The sequence below is a fragment of the Podarcis tiliguerta genome, assembly GCF_965153285.1.
Source record: "Podarcis tiliguerta genome assembly, chromosome: 9".
NCBI classification, from domain to species: domain Eukaryota; kingdom Metazoa; phylum Chordata; class Lepidosauria; order Squamata; family Lacertidae; genus Podarcis; species Podarcis tiliguerta.
In genome coordinates this window covers 49,687,966-49,711,006 of record NC_139542.1, presented here as the reverse complement: position 1 = coordinate 49,711,006, position 23,041 = coordinate 49,687,966, and the positions used below count along the sequence as shown (strand labels likewise).

General features: G+C 40.7%; 1 protein-coding gene across 1 annotated transcript; it reads left to right on the top strand.

Moving 5' to 3' along the window:
* The first annotated feature begins 1,804 nt into the window (after nt 1–1,804).
* On the top strand, nt 1,805–22,986 carry CFAP97 (cilia and flagella associated protein 97). The gene is made up of 6 exons (XM_083458359.1): nt 1,805–2,190; nt 5,463–6,368; nt 6,448–6,519; nt 15,153–15,421; nt 20,352–20,502; nt 21,362–22,986. The coding sequence occupies exons 2-6, from the start codon at nt 5,492–5,494 to the stop codon at nt 21,493–21,495; spliced, it is 1,503 nt and encodes a 500-aa protein (XP_083314485.1). The 5' UTR covers nt 1,805–2,190; nt 5,463–5,491; the 3' UTR covers nt 21,496–22,986.
* The last annotated feature ends 55 nt before the right edge of the window (nt 22,987–23,041 follow it).

Below are 23,041 nucleotides of genomic sequence, written 5' to 3'. Positions count from 1 at the left end.
GCTTTTGAACTGCTAGCTTGGCAGGAGCAGGGACCGAGCAACGGGAGCTCACCCCGTCGCGAGGATTAGAACCGCCAACCTTCTGATCGGCAAGTCCTAGGCTCTGTGGTTTAACCCACAGCGCCACCCGTGTCATATTATTGGAAGGGGCACCGAGGGTCATCTAGTCCAACCTGCTGCGCTGCAGGAATCTCAGCTAAAACATCCATGGCAGATGGTCATCCAACCTCTGCTTTAATATCTCTAGTGAAGGAGAGTTCACCACCTCTCCTGGGAGTCAGTTCCACTGTTGAACAGTTCTTATTGTAAACTCCCCCCCCCAAAAAAAAATAGGGTCTCTGGCACTGCCTCCTGCGGTAAAGCCAATTGAGGAGATGATGGGTGGAAAAGGTATTCAGTTTATTGAGAGATGCACCAATCTAGACACAGGGTGAATAAGATCACAAAGGCTGTGCACCTCACGTTGAGGGAAGCAGATACTTATACATATTGCAAAAATGCGTGAGCTCATGCCCGATGCCCATAAGCTTACTAATTGGCTAAAGTTCTGCATAAACAAGAGCATGCTAAGCTCTGATCTTCTCACCACTTGTGGGGGCTCATGTTTGTTCTGTGCTTGCATTAGCAGTTTCATATATGGTTTTGGAAAACCACCTAGCTTCCTGTCATGCTCTGTTGTTACAGTACCTATGTACTTTCCAAACCCTAAAGGTCACATTTACTGCAATTTGCTAAACTGGTAGATTCTTATCTCTATTACCTAGCAGTCCGCAAATTCATGCAAGCATAGCAAGGCTTCTGCTATACCATGGGGAGGGAGGGAGTTACAAAAAAGCAAAAGAAAACTTCATGTTAGAAACATCCTGGTGATAATGATTGTCCACTCGTCCACCTAGCCCTGTATCCCTTGTAGGTTGGCTACCATTACTGTCGGAAGGTTCTTCCTGATCTTTAGATGGAATCTCATTTCTTGCAAGTTGAATCCATAGGTTTGGGTTGATGTAATCTAGAATAGCATTAGTTTTTGTTTTGTTTTGTTTAGTTTTGTTGCTGCTGCATCACACTGTCGTCCCATGTAAAGCTTGTGGTCTACTAAGAACCACATTTACTACTGGCAGGCCAGAGTGTCGCCCATATTATATTTGTGCAGCTGCTTATTCCTGCCTAAGTGTGGGACCTTACATTTGATCATTATTGCTAATTATTTTATATAATCAATGAATACAATGTGGGCCTTATTCTCAAGTAAATATGCCTAGATCCAGGCTGTAACCCTAAAGGCTGTTAAATTAAATGAGACTTGCACCATGATCCTATGCATTTCCTCAGAAATTAAAACAATGGGATTGAATGATAAGCGTGTATTGAAAGTAGCCTTGCAACACAGGCGTTTGCACGTTTAATCAGAAGATCCGACTTCTTAATGAGGCTTAACCCCAAATCAGTGACCATATTAAGCCTACTCCTTAACGCTTTTGGGAATGCAACTTAAACACTCAGTCAGCCATAACTCACTTGAAAAGGAAGTTTAAGGCAACGGTTGTGTAGATGCCATGAGGAATTTGAGAACCAAGAGATCGCATTATTTACACTGATTGTAGCAGATCTTATTTACAAAACCCTTTGAGCAGCCTCGTGAAGGAGCCATCGAAGGAGGAGGAAGCTCTTAATGTTTATAGCACACCTTTAAGGGGCTCTTTTGACGCTGGGTGATGGCGACAGAAAAGGCAAAAAGATCCGAGATCCCCGTCTAATCTGCGGGGATTACATGCTCTATTTGCGGCTCGCTACCATTTACGAGACGAAGATTTGACCTTAGCTAGAGAGTAAGCGGCTACGGCCGCCTAGCTAGCCTGCCGAGCATCCAAGATTAGCCGAGGAGTCTGCCGGCAGCCTGAGGACACACCTTGGCGAGAGCCTCTAAAACGGCGGCTCCCGAGGCAAAGCGAGAGAGCGAGCTCAAGGCTTCCACCTGCTGCATTGGAAAGGGAACTATTACACATGCCCACGCGGAGACGGAAGCAGCCTCTTTCCCCTCCTCTCCCCAATCCCGCCCTTCCCGTGGTTACGCAAACACAAGGCCGGGCGGGAGAAGCCGGGCTTGGTGGAGAGCGCGAGGCGAGAAGCGCTCTCCGAAGGGGCCTCCAAGCGCCGGAGCGCTAGCGACGCCTTCTGCCCGCCCGGCCCGCGGTGAGTACCCGAGCCTTGCTTGCCCCAGGCTGCTCGCCCTCCCGCCTCCTCTGCAGGGAGGTGGGTGTCGGCGGAGCCGCTGCTGCAGAGCGCCGACCCGCCGCCCTCCGACGCCTCGCCGCGGGCTGTGTAACCACAACAAAGCGGGAAGGTGGCGGGCGTGTGCCGGCGTTTCCTCCGACGTATCGGAGGAGCATTGGCCGTAGTGGCGGGGAGGGGGGGGGTCTGGCTTTTTCCAATCGAGGAGAGGAAGGGGTTTGCCCTCCGTCCGACCCCGCCTGCATGCAACCAGTTTTCTGCGCGTGGCTAGCCTATATGCAGCCTCCTTCGCCTTTTCGAGGAGCTCCTTAGTTAATCCTCCGTGCAATGTCGCTGCAATAATTATCATTAGGCTTCGGCTTGACGTGCGGGCGGGCTTTTGTCGCCAGCAAAGGTCGTTGCGGGAGGGGGGCGAGTTGCGCGCGATTATAGTCGCTCCCATTGTGCCCTGACGCATCGCGGTCACGACTCAGGAGGGAGGAAACGGCGCTCTTGACAGATGTCTTCCTAGGCAGCCGGAGCCTGTTTGGCTGTGACTGGGGAGGGCACGTGGTATTTGAGATCTACCCCGAATGGGGAATGCTTATGCCTTTTAGAAGAGTGAGCCTGATGCCATCTTCCAGTGTTAAACTTCGCTTTGAGCAGGCAAAGGAGCGGTGGGCTTCCTGCATTTTGGGGTGGACCTGATCTAGATAGGTAGCAGAATGCTCAGAGCTGGATAGGTTGGGCTGTACTGCTTCAGATGCAAGTGATCGTGGGGAGGAAGTCTGTTTTGAATCCTTCATAATGTTAAACATACAAATGCCTCCCTGCAAGTAGAAGTGAGGCAGGGAAGCACATAGGAGACAATGATTGTGGGGCTTCTCCTTACTGTGCCAGGCTTCTCCTTACTGTGCTAGCTTTCTACATGTAGGGAGATTTTATTTTTTTAAAAAATTAAAAAGCAATTCAGCCACCCCACCAACAGTCTGAAGTGGTATAGATCATTCTACCACCTTCTTCATTTTTCTTTGCCATGGGCCAGGGAGTCCAGATCAAATAAAGCGGTATCCAGGCAGGCTGGAGCCTGCTTCCTTTTGTTTACCTCAATACATAGATACCTGTAGTGGTAAGATAAGAGAGTGGCAGAGCTTTACAGCATCTGTTAATATGGATCCTTTCTTTCTGTAAAGCAGGATTAGACAACCTGTGAGGGACGCGGGTGGCGCTGTGGGTTAAATCACAGAGCCTAGGATTTGCCGATCAGAAGGTTGGCGGTTCAAATCCCCGTGGCGGGGTGAGCTCCCATTGCTTGGTCCCTTCTCCTGCCAACCTAGCAGTTCGAAAGCATGTCAAAGTGCAAGTAGATAAATAGGTACCGCTCCAGCAGGAAGGTAAACGGTGTTTCCGTGCGCTGCTCTGGTTCGCCAGAAGTGGCTTAATCATGCTGGCCACATGACCCGGAATCTGTACACCGGCTCCCTCGGCCAGTAAAGCGAGATGAGCACCGCAACCCCAGAGTCGGTCACGACTGGACCTAATGGTCAGGGGTCCCTTTACCTTTACCTAGCCTTTCATATTGTTACAAAAACCGGGTGCCTGCCCCTCCCACTGCCGAGAAGTGGGAAGTTTATGTCTTAATCCGTATCCCAATTAATCAAAATCCTAACATTTATTAATTCCTAAGGTTTAGGGGGAATACCCCTTAGTCTATAACAATATACCGTATTTACTCAAATCTAATACTCACCTATTTTGGTCAAATTATGTTGTGAAAATTGAGGTGCGCATTAGATTTGATGGCGCATTAGACTCGAGTAAATACAATATTTGTTGGACTCCACCACCCATCAGCCCCATCCACCATTGCCAGTGGTCAGGGGTGATGGGAATTGTAGTCCAACAACATTGGGAGCACAGGTACCCCACTCCCACTGTAAAACATACTTCCCATGACTAGAATAGTCCGGATCAGTGTTGCATGCCTGCCAGCATGCTTGCCTTCTGCGTACACACAGTCGGCATCACATGCATCTGTGAAATGTTCTCTGCATCCTCCCTCGCTTTCAACAATGATACTCAGGAAGCAACGGTGGCAATTATCAGACATTTTAAAAATTGTATTTTTCTATGTTGCATTTCCTTGAGCTTCCTATGGAATCATTTTAGTGGCTTTCTATGTGAGACTTTGCCAGGAGCTGTCAATTCAGCGTGGTAAGGTTTTGTGCACCTTTAGATTATATGAAAATGTTAAGCTCAGAACAGAAACAAGCAATTCCATGCAATATCAAATTTCCTTATGAAATGGTGGAAAAAGAAGCAACAAAATCCGCTCTAGGATCATTATTGTCTTTTTAAAAAAGATAAATGATTAACATTCTGCATAGACTTAAAGTTGGGCAGAGATACAGGGATGCAAACTTAAGCAGCTCTATAAGACCTCTAGCTCCACCTACGTTTCATATCCAATCCTTCTTCTTTAACTTTCCGCATGCTGGCAGAATCTCACCACTCCAAATGGTTAGGTCACATTGAAAGCGAAATCAGAACTTGTGGCCTATCACTTGAGTTGCTGCTTATGCTCCCACAATTGGAAGCATTCTAGACAATCAAGCGCAGAATCCTGGAGATTGAATTCCAAACCCTTAGTTGCACAGCCAATAAACCCTGTTCCCAATTGGGGTTGGGAATTCCACCCTCTTTGGCCAGGACATTTCATATTTACACCAGCTTTACGATCCCCACCTACTCAGAGCTCTTTCCCTCGCAAGATTTAATGTCTTATCATCTGCAGTTTTGCAAGGTAGATTTTTGAAAATCCCATACTCTGATACTGCCCTTGTGGCACAAAACAGGTTGAATGCATCACACACGTTTTGTTTTATTGGCCATTTTATGCAAAAATATATGATAAGTATTTGGCCCCCTTATTGAACCCCTCCAGGGTTTTCTATCTGCTGAACAATTGTAGTAATGACGTTGTGGAGTATGTGGCAAAATGTTTGAGTGACGCCATGAAATTACATCACCATAGGTCCTAAGAGCCATTTTCATACCTCACAATGTTTGGACAGCTTTATCCCAAAGTATCTCCTACTATGTTTTGTTAACTGTATTGTGTTCTGATCCATGTATAGAATGCACTTTTTCTATGCCAATAAAGGAGATTGACTGATTGACTTGTAGTTGTAGAGTGGGTTTTGAACCTATATTTTTTAAATTTCTCAGTTAGTAATTCTGGTCTCCATTTGCAGGAACCGCATTTCAGCACCTTTTTTTGATCATGGACCGTATGTATGAAGATGTGTCAGACTGTGAAGTGGATCACTCTTTCTTCGATAGTGACTTTGAAGAAGATGCGGCGAGGAAAGGAGCAACAACGAAAACAGATGAGAAGGCAAATGGTGAGCACACACAAACGGAAGATACAATTACAGGCAAACCTGGCTTGAACATGGAAACCAAAGTGGTGGAGGATAACTGTACTGAGGAAGAAGACAAAGCAAATAAAGATACAGAAACTCAGGAGGGGGAGGAATTAAACAATGGTGCTTGTGATCCTGAAAATGCTGTGTTGTCGTTAGCTTCTCTAAATTCAGAAAAGGCAAGTACATCTGGTAGGATTTCAGCACAAGGTAAAGGAACGCATGGAAAAAACATTTCCTCTCAAGTTGACCAAATAGTTAAAGCATCTGAGGAAAACTACTATACAGATGAAGAAGACAGTAGCGATGACAGCAGAAACCAGAGGGTTAGACTTAAGTTGTCTAAGCAGTCTAATAGTGCAAAGGTTAGCAAGAATATTGCGGTCAGTTCCTCCTCGTCTTCCTCCTCCTCACATTGCCTATCCTGTAGTTCTGATACAGACTGCTCAGATTCAGATGGTTGCTTGTCAGACTCATCCTGCTCTTCTTCAAAAAAGCAAAGCAAATGTAACTTGGCGCTTCTTTCTCTGAGAGAAAAACCCAGCCCAGGAATTAAATCGGTGGAAGTGAAACCTAAGCTCGGTGACAATGCAGAAGAGTCTGAAGATACTGTGACTGATGTGACTCCTCTGTCAACTCCGGACATCAGCCCCATCCAGTCTTTTGAACTTGCAGCATCTAATGATAAGAAACTAAAGGTTAAAAGACAAGAAAATGTGAGCCAGGAGTTATATGGTAAGCATGAGGTGCAAAAAGCTTTACACTTTTGAGGAGAAGAATTACAAGCCCTGACTAAATTTCTGTTTCTCCTTAGAACCCGACTTGGATCACAAATGTCATCAAAAGGTCTTGCAGGAGGCTGTGGACTTGAATCATCTTTTGAAAGGTGACATTTTCTTAACTTTAAAAATATGGGGTTTGCTCTCAAAATAATAACATTCTGATATAATATGTATGTCTCTGCTGTTCTTTCAGATCTGGATAAGCATTTTCAGTTTTTCCCTTGAGTTCTATGGAACAGCAATTGTTAACAAAACTATTTGTTTGGTAAAGTTATTATTTAGATAGACTGCACTCTATACACGATAAATGTCTTTTCAATTTATTTCTGTTTATTACATTTATATTGTGCCTTCTCTCCAATGAACTCAAGGAAGGACACAGAGTTTTCCCTGTCCATTTTATACTTCCATCAACGCATATAAGTTGGTATGGAGGTTAGGCTGATAAATAATTGCAGGACCAAGGTTTCCCCACGGTGCTTAGTGATTGAGTAGGTGTTTGAATCTGGGTCTGCCCAGCCCGTCTGCAACAAGCTCAAAAGGTCACCATTGATTCCACTGGATATATTTTTGAATTCAGAGTAGTAGTAAAAATCTGCATGGCCATAGTAGCATAAATGACAACATATAACCTCTGAAGCAGACTCTTGATTCTATGTATGTATGTGTTTAAATAGTACATTGCTAGCTAAGGTTTGTAGTTGAAAAGAGAACCTGAAATTTGCAGCCAAATTCTGTGGACGGCTTAGAAACTAAAGAGGCAGTCAATGGAAGACACTTTTTTTTTCCCAGCAGAGCTGCTACAGCCCAGCCAAAAAAATCAAATTCAAGGGGGACTGGGGAAACTTGGTTATCTCCTGAAAGATAAACCGGGTGTGGTGATCCTAGTTCACCAAGGCCCTCCCAACCCAATTTTCCTTCTACTCACTTTCGCCCCACAGCAACAACCAGATCTCATGGTTCATCATAACAATGGACACTCAATGTATATTTATAGTAAAATAAGTTATTATTTTCAAGTGGCAGTTTTCAGATGTTAGGATGCTTGTAGCTTATACATGTCAACCTTTTCTCTCCTAGCAGAGGTTCATTGTTGAATAAATTACTGAGAGGCAATAATCAGTGATGACTCAATGCTATGTATTTAATTAAGGTGGCTTTACTTGTTATTATGAGGTGATCATTACAATTATCAAATTAATAATGAAACAGGAATTCAGCATATGCTTGTCTATTAGTTTGTGGTTCTGGTAAACACATCCAAACACCTTTCCATGTAAAAAAGGAAAAGAAAGCATCAATTACCTTGTAGCCTAAAGCATCAATGCTCTATTGGACTCAAACTCTCTCAACCCATACAGAGCCTTCAAGACTTTTTATCTCCCTGTCTTAAATTTGCCAAAGTATTGCACCCATGATAGCAACTATTCTAAAAATCAACTAGAGGTATTGTTTTAGAGGGCAACACGTGAATATGGGAAAACTCCAGGACTCGGTAAAACTTCCCTTCTTTACTGCAATAGAAGTTTAGTAGTTGTACTCCTTGGGAAGACGTGATCAAAAGTCTAGATGCTGCCTGAGAACTGTTTGAACACAATGTACTAAATTCACTGGTATGAAGTAGAGGAAATGTGTGCTGATCTCCTCCTGCAGGACAGAAGTTGATAATCGAAGCATATAAAATTGTCATGTGTATGAAACTCTGCTGTTCAGAAGTTCCTCAGTTGCACATAAGTTCACACATGCCTTTCCTCTGCAGGAACTATCCAGGTGTCAGTCTTGGGGAAATAGTATCTGATATTAGCAACGCAGAATTACGTACTTCAGTCGTAAACTGAATGTTACATTTTTCAGGCACTTTTGAAAGAGGGTGATAAATCAAAAAAGCGAGGGGAGGGTATTCCAATTAATTCTTGAAAATATATGATATATAAAAAGAAACTCAACATCACCAAAAAAATAAATATGGATTATTAACCGTTTAAGTCACTTTGATGTAGAATGGGAGTACACATTAGCTTAATCATGGTTTTTGAATGTTTAAAGATATTTTATCAGATCAAGACTGAAAAGATCTCAGATCATCATTGCTTTAAAATGTGGTGCTAGAACACTATTCATATCCTTTGATCATGATAAATACTTATTCATCCTCTTGCACTTGAATTCTGGATAGACTTATTTTCAAGGTAATATTTCTTCTGTTCTTGCATCACTGGTAATTTGGTTTATGAAAGGGTATGTTCTTTAACTGTTAACACTCCAGAAGAGCCTTGATAATGTATGCATCTTTTCTCAGGTGAAGAGAAATTTATTTTCTTTCTTGCCAGCAGCCCCAGAGACAACCAGAAACCTCATTTTAATGTCTGCCTTCTCTCACATTGCATCTTGAGATTGTGATCATATGCAGACTCCATCTGTCATCCAACTTTTCCCTTCTCCGCCTCCCCCCTTGCTCTGTTTGCCATCTAGCCTAATATAGAGTTCCTGCCTTCTAATTTGTGGCATTTGGGTTGACCTAATAAAGGTATTGCCCAAATACAGACTTTGGATTTTTTCCCCTTGCAGCCCAACTTCTCCTTTTGCGTACCTTTTTTCATGTCACACAATGCAAAGACCACGCTGTTTTAGCCTCTTGTTTAGCCTCCAGTTTTTGTAATGCAAATATAAAAATGTTCTGTAGATGAAGGGAGCCATTTGTCTGTCTCTGGGCATAAGTGAGTTAGAATAGGACTCTTAGAACAGGCTTCCTCAACCTCAGCCCTCCAGATGTTTTTGGCCTACAATTCCCATGATCCCTAGCTAGCACGACCAGTGGTCAGGTATGATGGGAATTGTAGTCTCAAAACATCTGGAGGGCCGAGGTTGAGGAAGCCTGTCTTAGAATGCAATTGGAGCTCTCTGAACACAGAGCTCTGGGTCAATTAGCGGAAGAGGCTGCTTTACTTCTCAGTAGCTCATTACAGTTTCTTGACAGCTTGTATTGACTCAATTGGACATGCACGTCAATGCATGATAGGGAACGGAAGTCTCCCTTGTACACAAAATAATAAACGATAGAAATTAGCACAATAAACCACAGATTTCAGTCCACCCAGAGAGGACACTTTCCACATTATAACTCATTCGGAAGAGCAAGTACAGCCCAGTTTTGCAAAAGAATGGGAGGAATTATGTGTCCTGCGCTCTCTTTACAAGTTAAATGCAGCTAAGCTGCAGAATTTAGCATAAATAAATAATTAGCTATTAATATTTTTTTTACCGAACTTCATCTAAAGATCACAGGATGATTTACAATATTAAAAACAAAAAACTACATGCCTAGAACATAAATAAGAACAATAACACCCCACCTACATGCACAGTTTAAAAGGCCATAGATTGCTTAATTAGCCAAAGGCCTGGGAGAGGAGGGTTGTTTTTGCCTGGAACCTGAAGATAGGTAATGGAGGTGGCAGGTGAGCCTCCCTGGGGAGGACATTCCACAATAGGGGAGCCACCACAGAAAAGGCCTGTTCTCATATTGCTGCCCTCCAGACCTTTTGCGGAGAAGACACACAAAGAAGGGCCTCAGGTGATGATCACATAGGCATGTCCTTTTGTTTTAGAATTTTTTTAAAAAAGTTAAGAATGTAACCAATCTAGAGATAACACCAATATGACTTCAAATGTTGTGGAATGGTTATTGGCTGGAGCTGAGGATTCTGGAATTAGTACAAATATATGTAGTTTGTTGAATGCTTTCTATCATTTGATTACACTGCTCTGATATGAGATGTCTGGTGCCAATCTATTATGACGCACTGCTGATGTCATGTAAGCAGATTCTGTATTATGACATCCTGGCGGTAATCATTGCAGCATCAGAAGTGTTTCAAGAGTTGAACAGCAGGAAAGAGGATTTCTCCATACAATTAGACTTGATATAGATCAATGTGATGAAACATCCCAGGTTTCAGGAATTTGCTGGCAGAAAATAGGTGAGTGCTGTAGGCAGAAATTAGAGAGATGAATATAAACTTTAAGGGGCAGCATCAAAGAGAGGTTACTTTAATGGGCAAAATGTTAAACATGACTTGGAATATGTAACTAAACATTTCTGTAGTCAAAATCAATCTACATTTATTTTGTACAGCACCTAGCACATAGTTTCATCCTAATCCTGGAAACAGTCTGGGTGCTGCCATAGACCACCTATTTAATAAAAATATGTATACTGTACACATGTTATATGGAAGCTCTGGTTTTAAGCCAGGATTGTCTCCAGAAGGATTTTGCAGTCCATGGATAGGTGCAATATTCTAAGGCTATGTGAAGTTGTTCGTGGTAGTCTGTTGTCATAGTCTTGGTTCCAGTGTCTTACCTGCAGAAGCGAATTGGGCAGGAAGAACTGTAGATTGGTTTTGGCTTATAGATAGGTAGATTGGCTTATAGTTGAGACACATAGATGTATTTATCCTGGGCGGGCATAGCTAATATCGATGGCATCAATTGTCATTTTATAGTGATCACAGCTTTCCAGTACAATTTGTAAGACATCTTTGTTTTGATTATCTCACAATTGTACATAAAATATATTTGATAGAGAAGTCCCTTTTAAGTTCAACATGATCACCCTAACAAAGTTTTAACAGATTACATTAAGTACTGTATATCCCAAACTGCCAAACCAACTGGTATTGGTTTACAAATACCACCCAGAATATTTTCCTATTTGTGACTATTTTGCAAAAGTTGCCAAAGAACATGCCTGGGGCTTGACTCCTTGGTGCAGCTGAATCAGACAAGTCTTGAATACAGTTATTAAGCTCTGTGCTGATGTTCATGCAGATTATTTGTTGCTGGACGAGTCTCCTTTATTCCTAACCATCATCCCTGGTAAGGGATGATGAGAGCTATAGCCAAAAAACATCTGGAGGACCATAGTTTCCTTATCCCTGTTCCAGATTGTTAACTTCTACCCATGGTGAAAGGAGAAAACCTGGTGCCAGGTAACAAATCAACAATCTCTTAATCAGGGCTTTTTTCAGCCGGAACTAACTTCCACCTCTCATGTGGGCGCCATAACCATTCTAAGAGAAGGAGGGAAGTGTTTGTGATGAATTCCAGCACCTCTTTTTCTAGAAAATTAGCACTTCTCTGAATGAATCTATAGTAATTGTGGTGATAGAATATTCTTGAGCACATTTTTGGCTATATAAAAACACTCCTATATTATTTGTAGGAGGGGGGCCAGAAGTGGAAAATTCCCTTCTTGTGCCTTAGGACTTTTGTTTTACCTTTGTTTATGATGGCATTGCTTATGAAGCAGAAGCCAAGTGTTCACAATATGCACATTTTTAACTGTTCTCAGTGAGGTGTAGGAAAGATTAGTCTTTGCACAACTTCACTTTATATTATATCTAGCAACAATCATTTTAATCTACTAATCTAGGAGTTTTAAGATTTCACTTCGTTTCCTAAGGTGACCTTGTGTTTCAGTATTAAACAATACATTTTTAACTGTCCTCCATAGGGACTGTATGATAGAGCAAGACTGGGGTGCTTTATCCATTGCAGAGAACTAAAGCACTCTAATTTAGAAGAAATTATCTATGTAGAAGCTTCAAGCAATGAAGGGTTGAGATGTGTAAGTGACTCTTTAATATGCAATATTTAATAGTTGTTTTGCCACATTCCAATATGTAAAGCATTAGAACAGAACATGTAAAGGTTGTCACTGGCTAAATAACCACACAGCTGGTCCTCTGTGCAGAAAGGTTCTTTGGACTTGTTTGTTTCATCCACATCTGGCCAGGTCACAAACTATCATGCAGGCATAATTGTAATCTTTTGATGTAATTTCACTTACCTTACCTAGCACTCCACTGCCAGATACAAAACAGTTTTCTGTGAGTAGAAGGGCACCTTTGAATCAAACCTGTTGTATTTAACTGAAGTACAGGTGGAGTAATGGTAACTTAGAATTGTATACTGATATATTGGGAGAAACTGAGCACATGGAAGAATAACACTTTTAATTGAGTTTAATTTCACACTGGCGTGAAATTCAGTACTAAGTAGTGTGAGAGCACCTTTTATTAATTTTGGGAAAACTCTTAACAGTTTTTGTGATTTTGCTGGAAATAAATCATTCCCTTTCTTCACTGTATGCACCTCATGACACTGTTCCCCTAGCTGCAACTCTTCTACCAGTTCTTGGTATTTCGCCCCTAGCGAAGATGGGTATTAGGATGGAACAACTAGCTCTCTTCTCTGTATGCATTGGCTTTTCCTGTTAGGTTTCTTTCTTAATCCTGGCTTATAATTACTTATCAACCTAGCAGTTTGAAAGCATGCCAGTGCAAGTAGATAAATAGGTACCACTGTGGCAGGAAGGTAAATGGTGTCTCCGTGTGCTCTGGTTTCCATCATGGTGTTCCGTTGCCCCAGAAGCGATTTAGTCATGCTGGCCACATGACCAAGAAAGCTGTCCGTGGACAAATGCCAGCTCGGCCTGAAGCAAGATGAGTTCCACACCCCTTAGTCGTCTTTGACTAGACATAACTATCCAGGGGTCATTTACCTTTACCTTTTTTACCTTATCATCATTATTTATTATGTTTCTGTTCCACCCTTCCTCTCAACATAGCCCAACATAGCAATCAACTAAGCAGCAAAACAGTGCAACATAAAATAAATTATATTTAAAACCTCTTAAAACATCGAGAATAGCTAAATGTTTTGTTAAATAGTTGCATACCCCTACAGCTAAAATCTCTCTCTCTTTCCATGAACTGTGTAGCCCTTTCCCAAAACTTATTTTCCTACTGTTTGCAGTTTATCATACTGCTTATTATTTCAATCTTGGTCACTAGTGTAAGGGTTTGGAGAGTCACCTAGAAGCTTGTCTAAGAGTAGTGGAGGTCCCTATCCATGCAGAGTTTCTGAACACATCATTCAACGCACCATATGTTCCCTTGATTTCTGTAGGGTTTGAACCTAATTAAGATTTAAAATTTATGTACCACCTTCTGTCTGCTTTTACTCTTGCCATTTAAGTCCCTAAAGACAAATCAAACTTGTTCAACAATTTCAGGCTCTCTAACATCACTGTGGGATTTTGTTACACTTACAAGGAAGTTGCCTGCCCAAGACTCACACCTTAAGGCTACCATCAATTGCACAGTTGTCTGCTTTGCTGCAAATTGGGAAGCATATGATTTTAAATTCCAGTCCATGGTTTACTTTTGATAAACTAAACAGCAAAAAGTTACTAGAGGATATGTATCTGTGCCAGAGGCCTCTGAAATAAACTCTGCCTACTGTAAACAAATCAGTTGAGCAGTCTCATATCCATTCAGCAGAAAGCAACAGTTTCTCTTCTTCATATGTGGTAGAATCATAGGTTAGAAGTAGGCAAGATACTTCCTTGAAGATGACCTAAGCACTCCTGAAATCACCAGTAGTCAAGGCTTTTGCTCAGAGACGGTATACTTCCTACAATGCTAGAAGTTGAATCATGGAGATGAAATCCTACAATCCCCAGAATGAAAAATGCAAGGCAGATGTTGAGAAATGTTAGTTTAAATATTTTGTGCTATTTGTAGACCCTTTGCCATGTCACTTTGGGTTGCTTAACCACACCTCTGTGCCTAACTCAATAGCACATAAGGTTGAAGAACAGAGTATCTGGTGTTTGAAACTCTAAAACATACTGTCCTTGGCTAATGCTCATGTTTCTTTCAGCAGTGTACATATTGCCAATGATGAGAAATGTAAGTTGATATAGTGTGGTTCTCCAAGTATGGAGAGACTCTTCCATAGCAACTGCCAGTGTAGGACATCTTAACTCAGGGATCACCAGTATGGTACTTGTGGGTAGACTACATGTGACTACAGGGTCCCTTCCTGCATCCCTCTGCCTGCTGAAATTAGACTTGAAGCATTTTGCTATAGCTAATAAAATAGGTTGTGATAAGCACCCACAATAGTATCTCCAGTTTGCAAGTGTGCCTCTGGTTTTAGAACTTTATCTTAACTGCATGTACATTTTCAAAATTATCTATATTATCAGCTCACCATGTATTTCTAGATGTGGCCAAGTGCTCACATTGCCTAGTCCTAGCTCATGTTTAAGAATTATAATGCACATCAGGTCTTCATAGACCCAGCTTCACATATGTGTTGGATTCCTCCTTAAGTATACTTCTGTGCTATGTCATGACTTTTTATGGTTTACATGCATTCTGTTTCTTTTGTTTGGAAACAAATGAGAGTTGGTGTGCCTCTTACACTTGGAGCCTAATATTGCAACCTTACGGACAATTTTCTAGAACTAAGTGCCATTGAACACACTGGGATAAATAACCTTGCAAAAGAGTGCACTGCAAGTATTCTTCAGTGCCATGGTAGTGGCAGTATTGTATTCTCTCTAGGCTAGCCTTTCCCAATCTGGGGCCCTCTGAGTATTTGGGCTACAACTCTCAGCAACACAAGCCAGCATAGTCAATGGTTTGGAGCATTATGGGAGTCATAGTGCAGCAATTCCCACAGGACACCAGGCTGGCAAAAGCTGCTGTAAGCTTTTGCTACGTATGCATGTGTTGCCATTTAAAAGCTATAGGCTGAAAATGAGGTAACCCCCTCACTTAAGTTAGCTGGTTAAACCCGAACTCAGATTTTTCTGGATTTCAAGTGAAGATATACAACCCCCTTCATCTATGTTGGCTTCTCAAGGGTTTACTTGTTTTCAAAGCTTTTCTGCAGCTGGAGAAAAAAGAACAACAGAAGCTGGTCTTGGATCAGTCCTCTATAGGGTCAAGGAAAAACTACTCTTTCACAAATGAGGAAGTTCGACAAATTGATCGGGAGAACCAAAGGCTCTTAAAGGAATTGACAAAGCACTCTGCAAAGCCCAGGAGCAAAAGTACCTCGCTGAAGAAGCCTCCAGGCCCAGCACCGAAGATGTACCACAGTGCCATCAACAGGCAGAGAGAGCAGCAAAGGATTGACAGAGAGAATCTGGTTAGTTGGTTGAAGTTCTTTCGTTTATTAAGCGGAGTTTTGTACCTACTAAGTGCATCTATTACAATCTTTAGTAAGTCATTGAGCAGTGTCATTGTACTATTGCTATGATTTGGAGAGATGTGTCATTGTAACATCCGCCACATTCTGTCCATGTTCAACCTAGGAGGGAAGAGGGGGAAACCAGCCAACCAGAAAATAAAAAGCGATATAAAAATGGCATGCCCCCAGCATCCCTGGAAACACAACCGCAGTCCACCATTGTGTGAACTATGAAGTCCACATACCACCCACATGGAGAAGGAACCAGTGAACCCCCAGCAATGATACAGCCCCCAACTGCAGTACACACTACCATGTTGCAGCACACCAGTCTTATCTGCTGCAGTGCCATAGTCACATCTCCCTCCTCATTGACCCTGTTCCATGCCCTTCTTGAGTACTTTCCCCTGGCTAGAATGTGTTCCTAAATTTTGATAATGCTTCTTGGGCTGCGTACACACTGTACCTTTAAAGCACATTCTTTCCCTCAAAGAATTCTGGGCACTGTGGTTTCTTAAGGGTTGTTGGGAACTGTAACACAGTGAGGGGTAAATGGCGCCCAGAATTCTTTGAGGGAAATAATATGCTTCATATACGCTTTAAAGGGATAGTGTGCATGCTGCCTTATTCGTCTGGATGCACAGTTGTGTGTAAACCTTTTGACATTTTTGCATGGCTGAAATGCGGCCTACTATATACAAGGGCTCCACACCTCCGATAAGGAGTGGGTTGGAGGGATCCCTGTCTACCACTCCCTAGGAAAAAAGAAAGTTAACTTGAGGAGTTCTTGAACTGTCATCTTGGTAGCAAGGAAGAAGAAAAACACATTATGTAGTACCAAGAGAGTACATTAATAGTGTGTCAATAGCACGAAGAATGTAGCCCACAACATAAAATGAAATGGAAATAATTGAGGCGATAGCTAGCAGTCAGTTTCATTATCCGTATCTTTGCTTGTTCCATTACCATTGAACCATTGTTGTAACCATAGTAACACATATTGAGGCAAATGGAAACTCGCATTTCCATGTAATAGGTCTTTATCTAGAGCTGATCAAATAGTAATATAATGTAATTTTGCAAAGTATTATTACATGCAGGAACAGAGAGAGTTTGATTCATGGTCTGTCTGCTTTTTGCATAAGAATTCTGATCTCTGCTAAGGGTTTATGAATCCTAAATTTGCAGTAAATTATATAATGTACTCTGTCTCTCCAATACTCAGGATTTTATTTTTAAAATTCCTGTACTAAGAAGTCTAAGCACTTGATGCCTTTCCTTGTGTATCCCCACCCTGCAATCCCATTGCTCTGTTGGTCTCTTTCTGAACCTTCACAGGTTCAATTATATTATTTTGAGGTGCAGCAACCACAAATGCATACAAATATTCTGGATGTAAATTCATCGCAGAATGGTTTGATGACATTATGATGCTGTGATTCCCACACACACCCTCTTTACACATCTGCAGTTGCATTATTCTTCATAGTATCAGATATATTGACATATACACATACTTGGTGAATTTTGTGCTGTGAGATTAATCCATGCACATTTTCTTCATCAGGGCTTAAATTCTCTGCTAAGGGCTATAGACAGAAATATCTGTCCCATGTTTTCACCAAGAGGCAAATGTATTTGTTTTTTTTGCTTGTTGGTTCTTTTGATATACTGTAATTGCATTGAGCTCATATTTCCCAGTTTTAGCAACCACATCCCTCGTGCTCACAATGAAATAGATTGACCACACTTGTTCAGAAAACTAGTGATCTTTCAGAAGATTGACCTAAAAGGTTCTTTTCTGGTGAACTCTAACTACCGAGTGTTCAATTTCTGTTTTGGTTATTTAAATTTTCCTTATAATTACCCAGGTTGCATTTATACTTCATTGGTACATGGTTAGCTTGTCTTTAGTCATTGGTCCCATTCTAAAGTCAATTATCCTTTTAAATCTTTTTTCCTTTGTATCATATTTTTCTATATGCATTCCTGTGTAGGGGAGCAGATCTTCCATGTTGTTTTCTGCTACCCTTCCTAGATAGAAACACATTTACAGGTTAAAACAAAGTTTGTGGCTTATTTTGAAGTTTTAATTTTTCCTCACTTGGCAGGTGTCCTTTCAGTGTGACTGTTCAGCATCAATGTAATTTGCTGGCCTTGTTCGGATATAACACTAAGCCATGGTTTAGTGTTATGATAACAGCCCACAGAATACCTCGGGCCTGCATCCTTCTCTCATTGGAGCCATGAGGAGAGGTTCAGAAGCTTTCACTTCCATTTTAGATTAACTGCAATTTGTCATGTTATCCAAACTCTGACAAACTAATTAATTTTAATGATGGGTGGTTTTTTCTGAAACAAGCCAAATCATGGTTGATGAAGCTGGCCTGTTTCAGTTAATCATAAGGAAGATTAACCATAGTTTAGGGATCAGGCGATGAGCTAAACTGCAGTTAATTTAAAGTGGAAGTGAAAGCTTCTGACTATGCCATAAGAAGGAACCCACAATCTCAAAAGTCATTGGGGCTTGCTCTTGTAATGCTAACCTATGGTTTAGACCGAGTTATATCTGAAAGCAGCCTTTCTGACAATTGATACGTAATAGCCTCAGGATGCTCTTTCCTGACCATTGTGAAATAACTAGTTATATATAATATACCTTATAGCATAAATTTTTGTATGAGTAAAATTTCCACTTGCATTTTAAAGTAACCTTTTATTTTTACATTCCCCACTGCTCTAGATTATAGTCAAAGCCCTTTCTTTGCAATTTCTCTCTATTTTCCCCTTAATACATTGTTAAATTAAGTATTTGTTCACTTAGTGCAAGAACATTTTCCTGGGCTCTCCCCAAGCACCACATCAATAGCAATGTAAGTTTAAATAAATTTTGAAATCCTCAGTCTAAATTGATTATCTCTCCTGCTCTTGGTTTTATGAAGACAACTTTTTAAGCACCTTAATCCAAAATTTCCTTTACTATGCTTCTGTTACTTCTCAGAACCAAATATCAGACTGCAAATTAATTAATTTATTTTTTGTTGAATGACAGTGGAACTTGTCTTTATATTAAGGAATATTTCAGTGCAACTGTTAGTAGTAGCAGTGATACAGGGTAGTATTTAGCTAAGTTTACTAAATAGGAGTAAAATGCTAACTTGCTAAATTGAGTTGAAATCCAATGCAAATTACCTCAGCAAATTAACCTTATTTGTTTATGGAAATGCTCCAGTTCATTTTTTTCTGGAAAGTTCACATCAGCACTTACTTTTTAACTGTATTGGGGAAAATGAACCAGTGCCAAGTAATACAGGATATTCTGTGTGTTCTGGACATTTTTATATAGACAGCTGTTTATACTGGACAAAAACCAGTTTCCTGTTTTTCCTGTGACTGTTACATGTAAACAGAATTGGCAACGTGAAGTCCGTTGCTGTAGCTGAAGAGAATTTTCTTCTAGAAAAGCATTTCCTCTTTTTTATTATTACATTTTTATCTTGCCTTTCCCCCTTCTTCTGTGAGGTAATCCTGACTGCAAGATTTTGACTGGCCCAAGATAACTCAGATGTCTTTTAGGCAGCGAAGGAATTTGAACTTGGACTCTCCCTAGTCCAAGGCAGACATCCTTTCCACAACGCCACACTGAGACACAAACACACTATCTCCTCGCATACTTGTCCATACTAAATATTCAGATTTTATATTACCCACCAGTGGCATCAAGCAAAATGATTGCACTGATGTGTCTGATAGTTTCGGGTTTTCTGTTAGAGAAGCAGGGATAAAAATCTGAAAATGTGGTGTTAAGGTATGAGATAGAAATTTTATTTCTAGTTCAACTAGCTAAAGAAGCTAAATTTAGATTTGAAATGTACCCTTCCACCTCTGCTGTGAAAAATAATCCTGGTTTCTGTTGCAAATGAATTTAGAGGAGACATCATATAAACAAAGCCAAACACCTGTCCAAGAGTCCAGTGGCCAGTTGTTTCATAATTCATGTGTAGCTGGTAGCTTCAATGTGTGGTCTCCCTCACATTTGACTTCCATTTTGAATAAAGCACTGTTGAGGGGAGTAAGTTTGAGCTTTTTTTAAAAAAAACCACAACCACATTTATTTAAGTGCCAAATATAAGAAAGAAGAAGGAAAAAACAAAGAAGGAGATGGGGGCAGAGAGTGACAGTACACGCTGTCTACACAAATCAAGAATATAATAGCTATCAGTACTTGCTTCCAAAACTAAACACAGAAGTCAGTATAAGCCATCTAGATATGTATCCTCGTGAAACTGGTGTTTATAAAAAAAATGTTCAAATGTAGCAAGGGTGGCGAGGCCCTCAGGCAGTTGCTCAATGGATATTGTGTGTTTATTCTTGCAAGTTCAAAATACCTTGGCAACAAGAAGGGCTCACAGCTTCTGTTTTCCTGTCATTAATCCCCATGTTTATAGGAATATTGTTTAAGAGTATCTGAACATAAATTACAAAGGAGTGGTAACTGCAGCAATTAGATTACTTTTTGGCCCTCACTGGTAAATGATACTTAAGCCGCAATACAGAAAACAACAAAATTCACAACCTGACCCTATTAGCTGATCTAATGTATAAACCCCACAATCACTCCAAAGTTTGACACTGCTTTTTTGTTGGCATTTGAATTAGGCTGGTAGAAACATAATGTGCTACTTTACCATTTAACTGTTATATGAACAACATCAAATGTGGTTTGGTTTAGTTCTTTAAAATTAAGCTTTTCTGCTGCCCATGATTCCCTAAAACAAATTACCAGTATATCATAGCAAAGAAATGGTATTCAGCTTTAACTAGTTATGATAACTGCTATGGATTTTCTCTAAACAAAAAGTAATATTTTTAACAAATTAAATTTAAGGCTTTTTTGAAGAGGCTTGAAGCGGTGAAACCGACGGCTGGTATGAGGCGCTCTGAACAGCTCATGGACTATCAGCGGCAGATGAGTTACCTCAGTTCTGCTCCCTCTCCAAGGCGAGGGAAGTCTGCCTTAAGCCACCACAGCCCTTCTCGTAAGCAGAGTTTGCGCTTTTCATTATGTATTTTTTGTAATAGTGAACCATGTTTTCAAGTATACATGCATAATCCTGGATGTCTTCATCCCCCAGTCTCAACATGATTCAAATGTGTGAAAAGAAAATAAGATTACTAAACCCCAGTATTTAGTCCCATTTGCAACTTGCATTGCTCTGTGTGTGTCGCCCTCCATGTCCAGCTAAGCATTGAGAGTTATATGGGGAGATGAACAAGTCCCATTCTCAGATTTTTCTTGCAAACAAAATGTTTTAGGCAACATGACTACCAAATTACAGCCTTCTAGTGAATGTTGATTATTTGTAGAGGTCATGTTCCCCCTTTTAAAGGAAGTCCGCATTACTGTTCATCATCTTCTAGTCCCCTGGAGTGTTTTGGGTTAGGGTTACTTGTGCACTAAATTTCAGATTATTATTTTTTGTGTTTTCCATTATAAAGAAATAAAGTGACACAAAGAAAAAGAGAAGAAGAAAAGGAAAAGAAAAAACAATATATGAATATTTACGGGGTGGAAAATCAGATTTCTTGATTCTGTGGGGGTACATTTCAAGAGCGAAATACACATTACGGGTTGGAGCCAAAGTGTTGCTCCAAATGTCCTAGATCCTCAGAAGTGGCTTTTTGAGGGTTCAGAAGACGACAGCAGAAAGCAGGCATGGAGAAACCCCCTTCCCATGAGCTGAACCCCATTTGCAGTTGTTAAGACCCTAACCCAATATTTCTGATTATAAAACGTGGAGTTGCTTGCATAGATTTTAAATGGCTTTGTTTTTCAAAATGGCAGAGTTATGCAAGCACCTTAACGCTGTCCTCCCTTTTCTGTGTCCTTCCCCACAGGAGGTGCTTCGCGAGCATCCAGCCACAGTGCATCTAGTACCGTGAGTCGGAGAAGTGAAAGACCCGTTTATGACTCATCCAGTGATGCCCTGCAGCGATTGAAACCCACTAGTATTCGTACTGCCTGGCTCTAAGTTATTTGCACTTTGCCACCAGATTTTTAATTCTGATGTATTTGCAGATTGCTGTAAAGGCTGTGCAAGAGTATTGTAATATTCACTGTTGGTGATTAAAGGACACTGGAAAGTGACATTAACTACAAACAGATACAACACTGATTATTATTATTGTTGTTGTTTTTTGAGCAAGCAGGATCTTTACTATATGTGTTGGATAATATCTTCCCATTCAGTATTTCTGCTAATGATATATTTGTATAAGAAAAGTGGCACTGTAAATCTTATTTATGTTCTTCAGTCACAACTGAAGTTCAGATGTGAAGAGTAGAGGGTGGACTTGTAGCACTTTTGGACCAGTGTAAAAGTGTAAAAAAAAAATGCATTTCATTTTTCATTGTACAATAAACATTTGCATTGGATTAGTTGCTCATTCTTTTGTTTCTTACAGTGTAGCTGCTGTTTTTAATTTAGCACAGTCAATTTATGCAGTCCTCAAGGAGAATTACATCGCTGGTGTTCAGTATAATTATAAGGTCTTGTGGAAATGGTAGAGTGACGATATGCAGTACAATTCAACTCAGTTTCTTTCTGGTGATTCTTGAAATGGTTCTGTTTGGCTGAGTGCTTTCAGATGAGCTTATGCTTTGCTGCTGCTTCTGTGTCACATTCCAAGAATGATTTTTGATCAGGTCTCCATGCTTAATACTGAGAAATGTTATCTTTAAATGTTTTAATATTACATGGATCCAGTAGCAGTCAGAATGGAGGGATGGAGGTGCTTACATGACCCTCCCCTTGCATTGTTGTGCCCTTACCAGGAGGGGCAAGACAAAGGCGTACCTGATGCGGTGTGAACACGCTGGCAGGAGCACCAGATGTGTTTGCACCCCACAGGCCATCTTGCTTCTCTGCCTCCTCGTAAGGTGCAATCATGCTGGTGACGGGAGGTAAGCACCACCAACCTTCTATGCTGACCCTTGCTACTTGTAACTTAAGCAGTACATTTGGTTTTATCCATTGTCTCCCATTAAAGCTTGGCAAACCTTTTTTTAATTAAACGAAGCTCTCATTTTTGTGAATTAAACTCAATTTTGACAGCGATTTTAATGTCTTAAGCAGTAAACATTTAGACAGTGGTGTGGAAAAGAGTAGCCTCTGTGAACTAAAGCTCTCTTATTGACCTTGCAATGTAACTAACGTTTTGATAGCTCTGCCAGTGTGAAGTATATGCACAATTATGCTGATTGAATGGTTCTTTATGTAGAGTTTGACTGTTTCTTGAATGAAGTACAAAGGAGCAAGCCTTCTTCTGGTTGCACTGTTGTTGTTTTAAAAAACTACTAAGCACTTTTAAACCTTTCCGTGACTTTTTTCTCTTCATAGAAAGCACAGTGTGTGCTAGCTTTAAACTGTATCATCTTAAATGTTTTACTTGATTGATTATGGAAGACATGAAACTTGTATGTCACTCTTTTTAAAGCTTTAAGTAAATGATTAATTGAATTACATCTGTGTTCAGCATTGTACTTCCTTTCTGTGAATATTTTATCCAGATATAAAC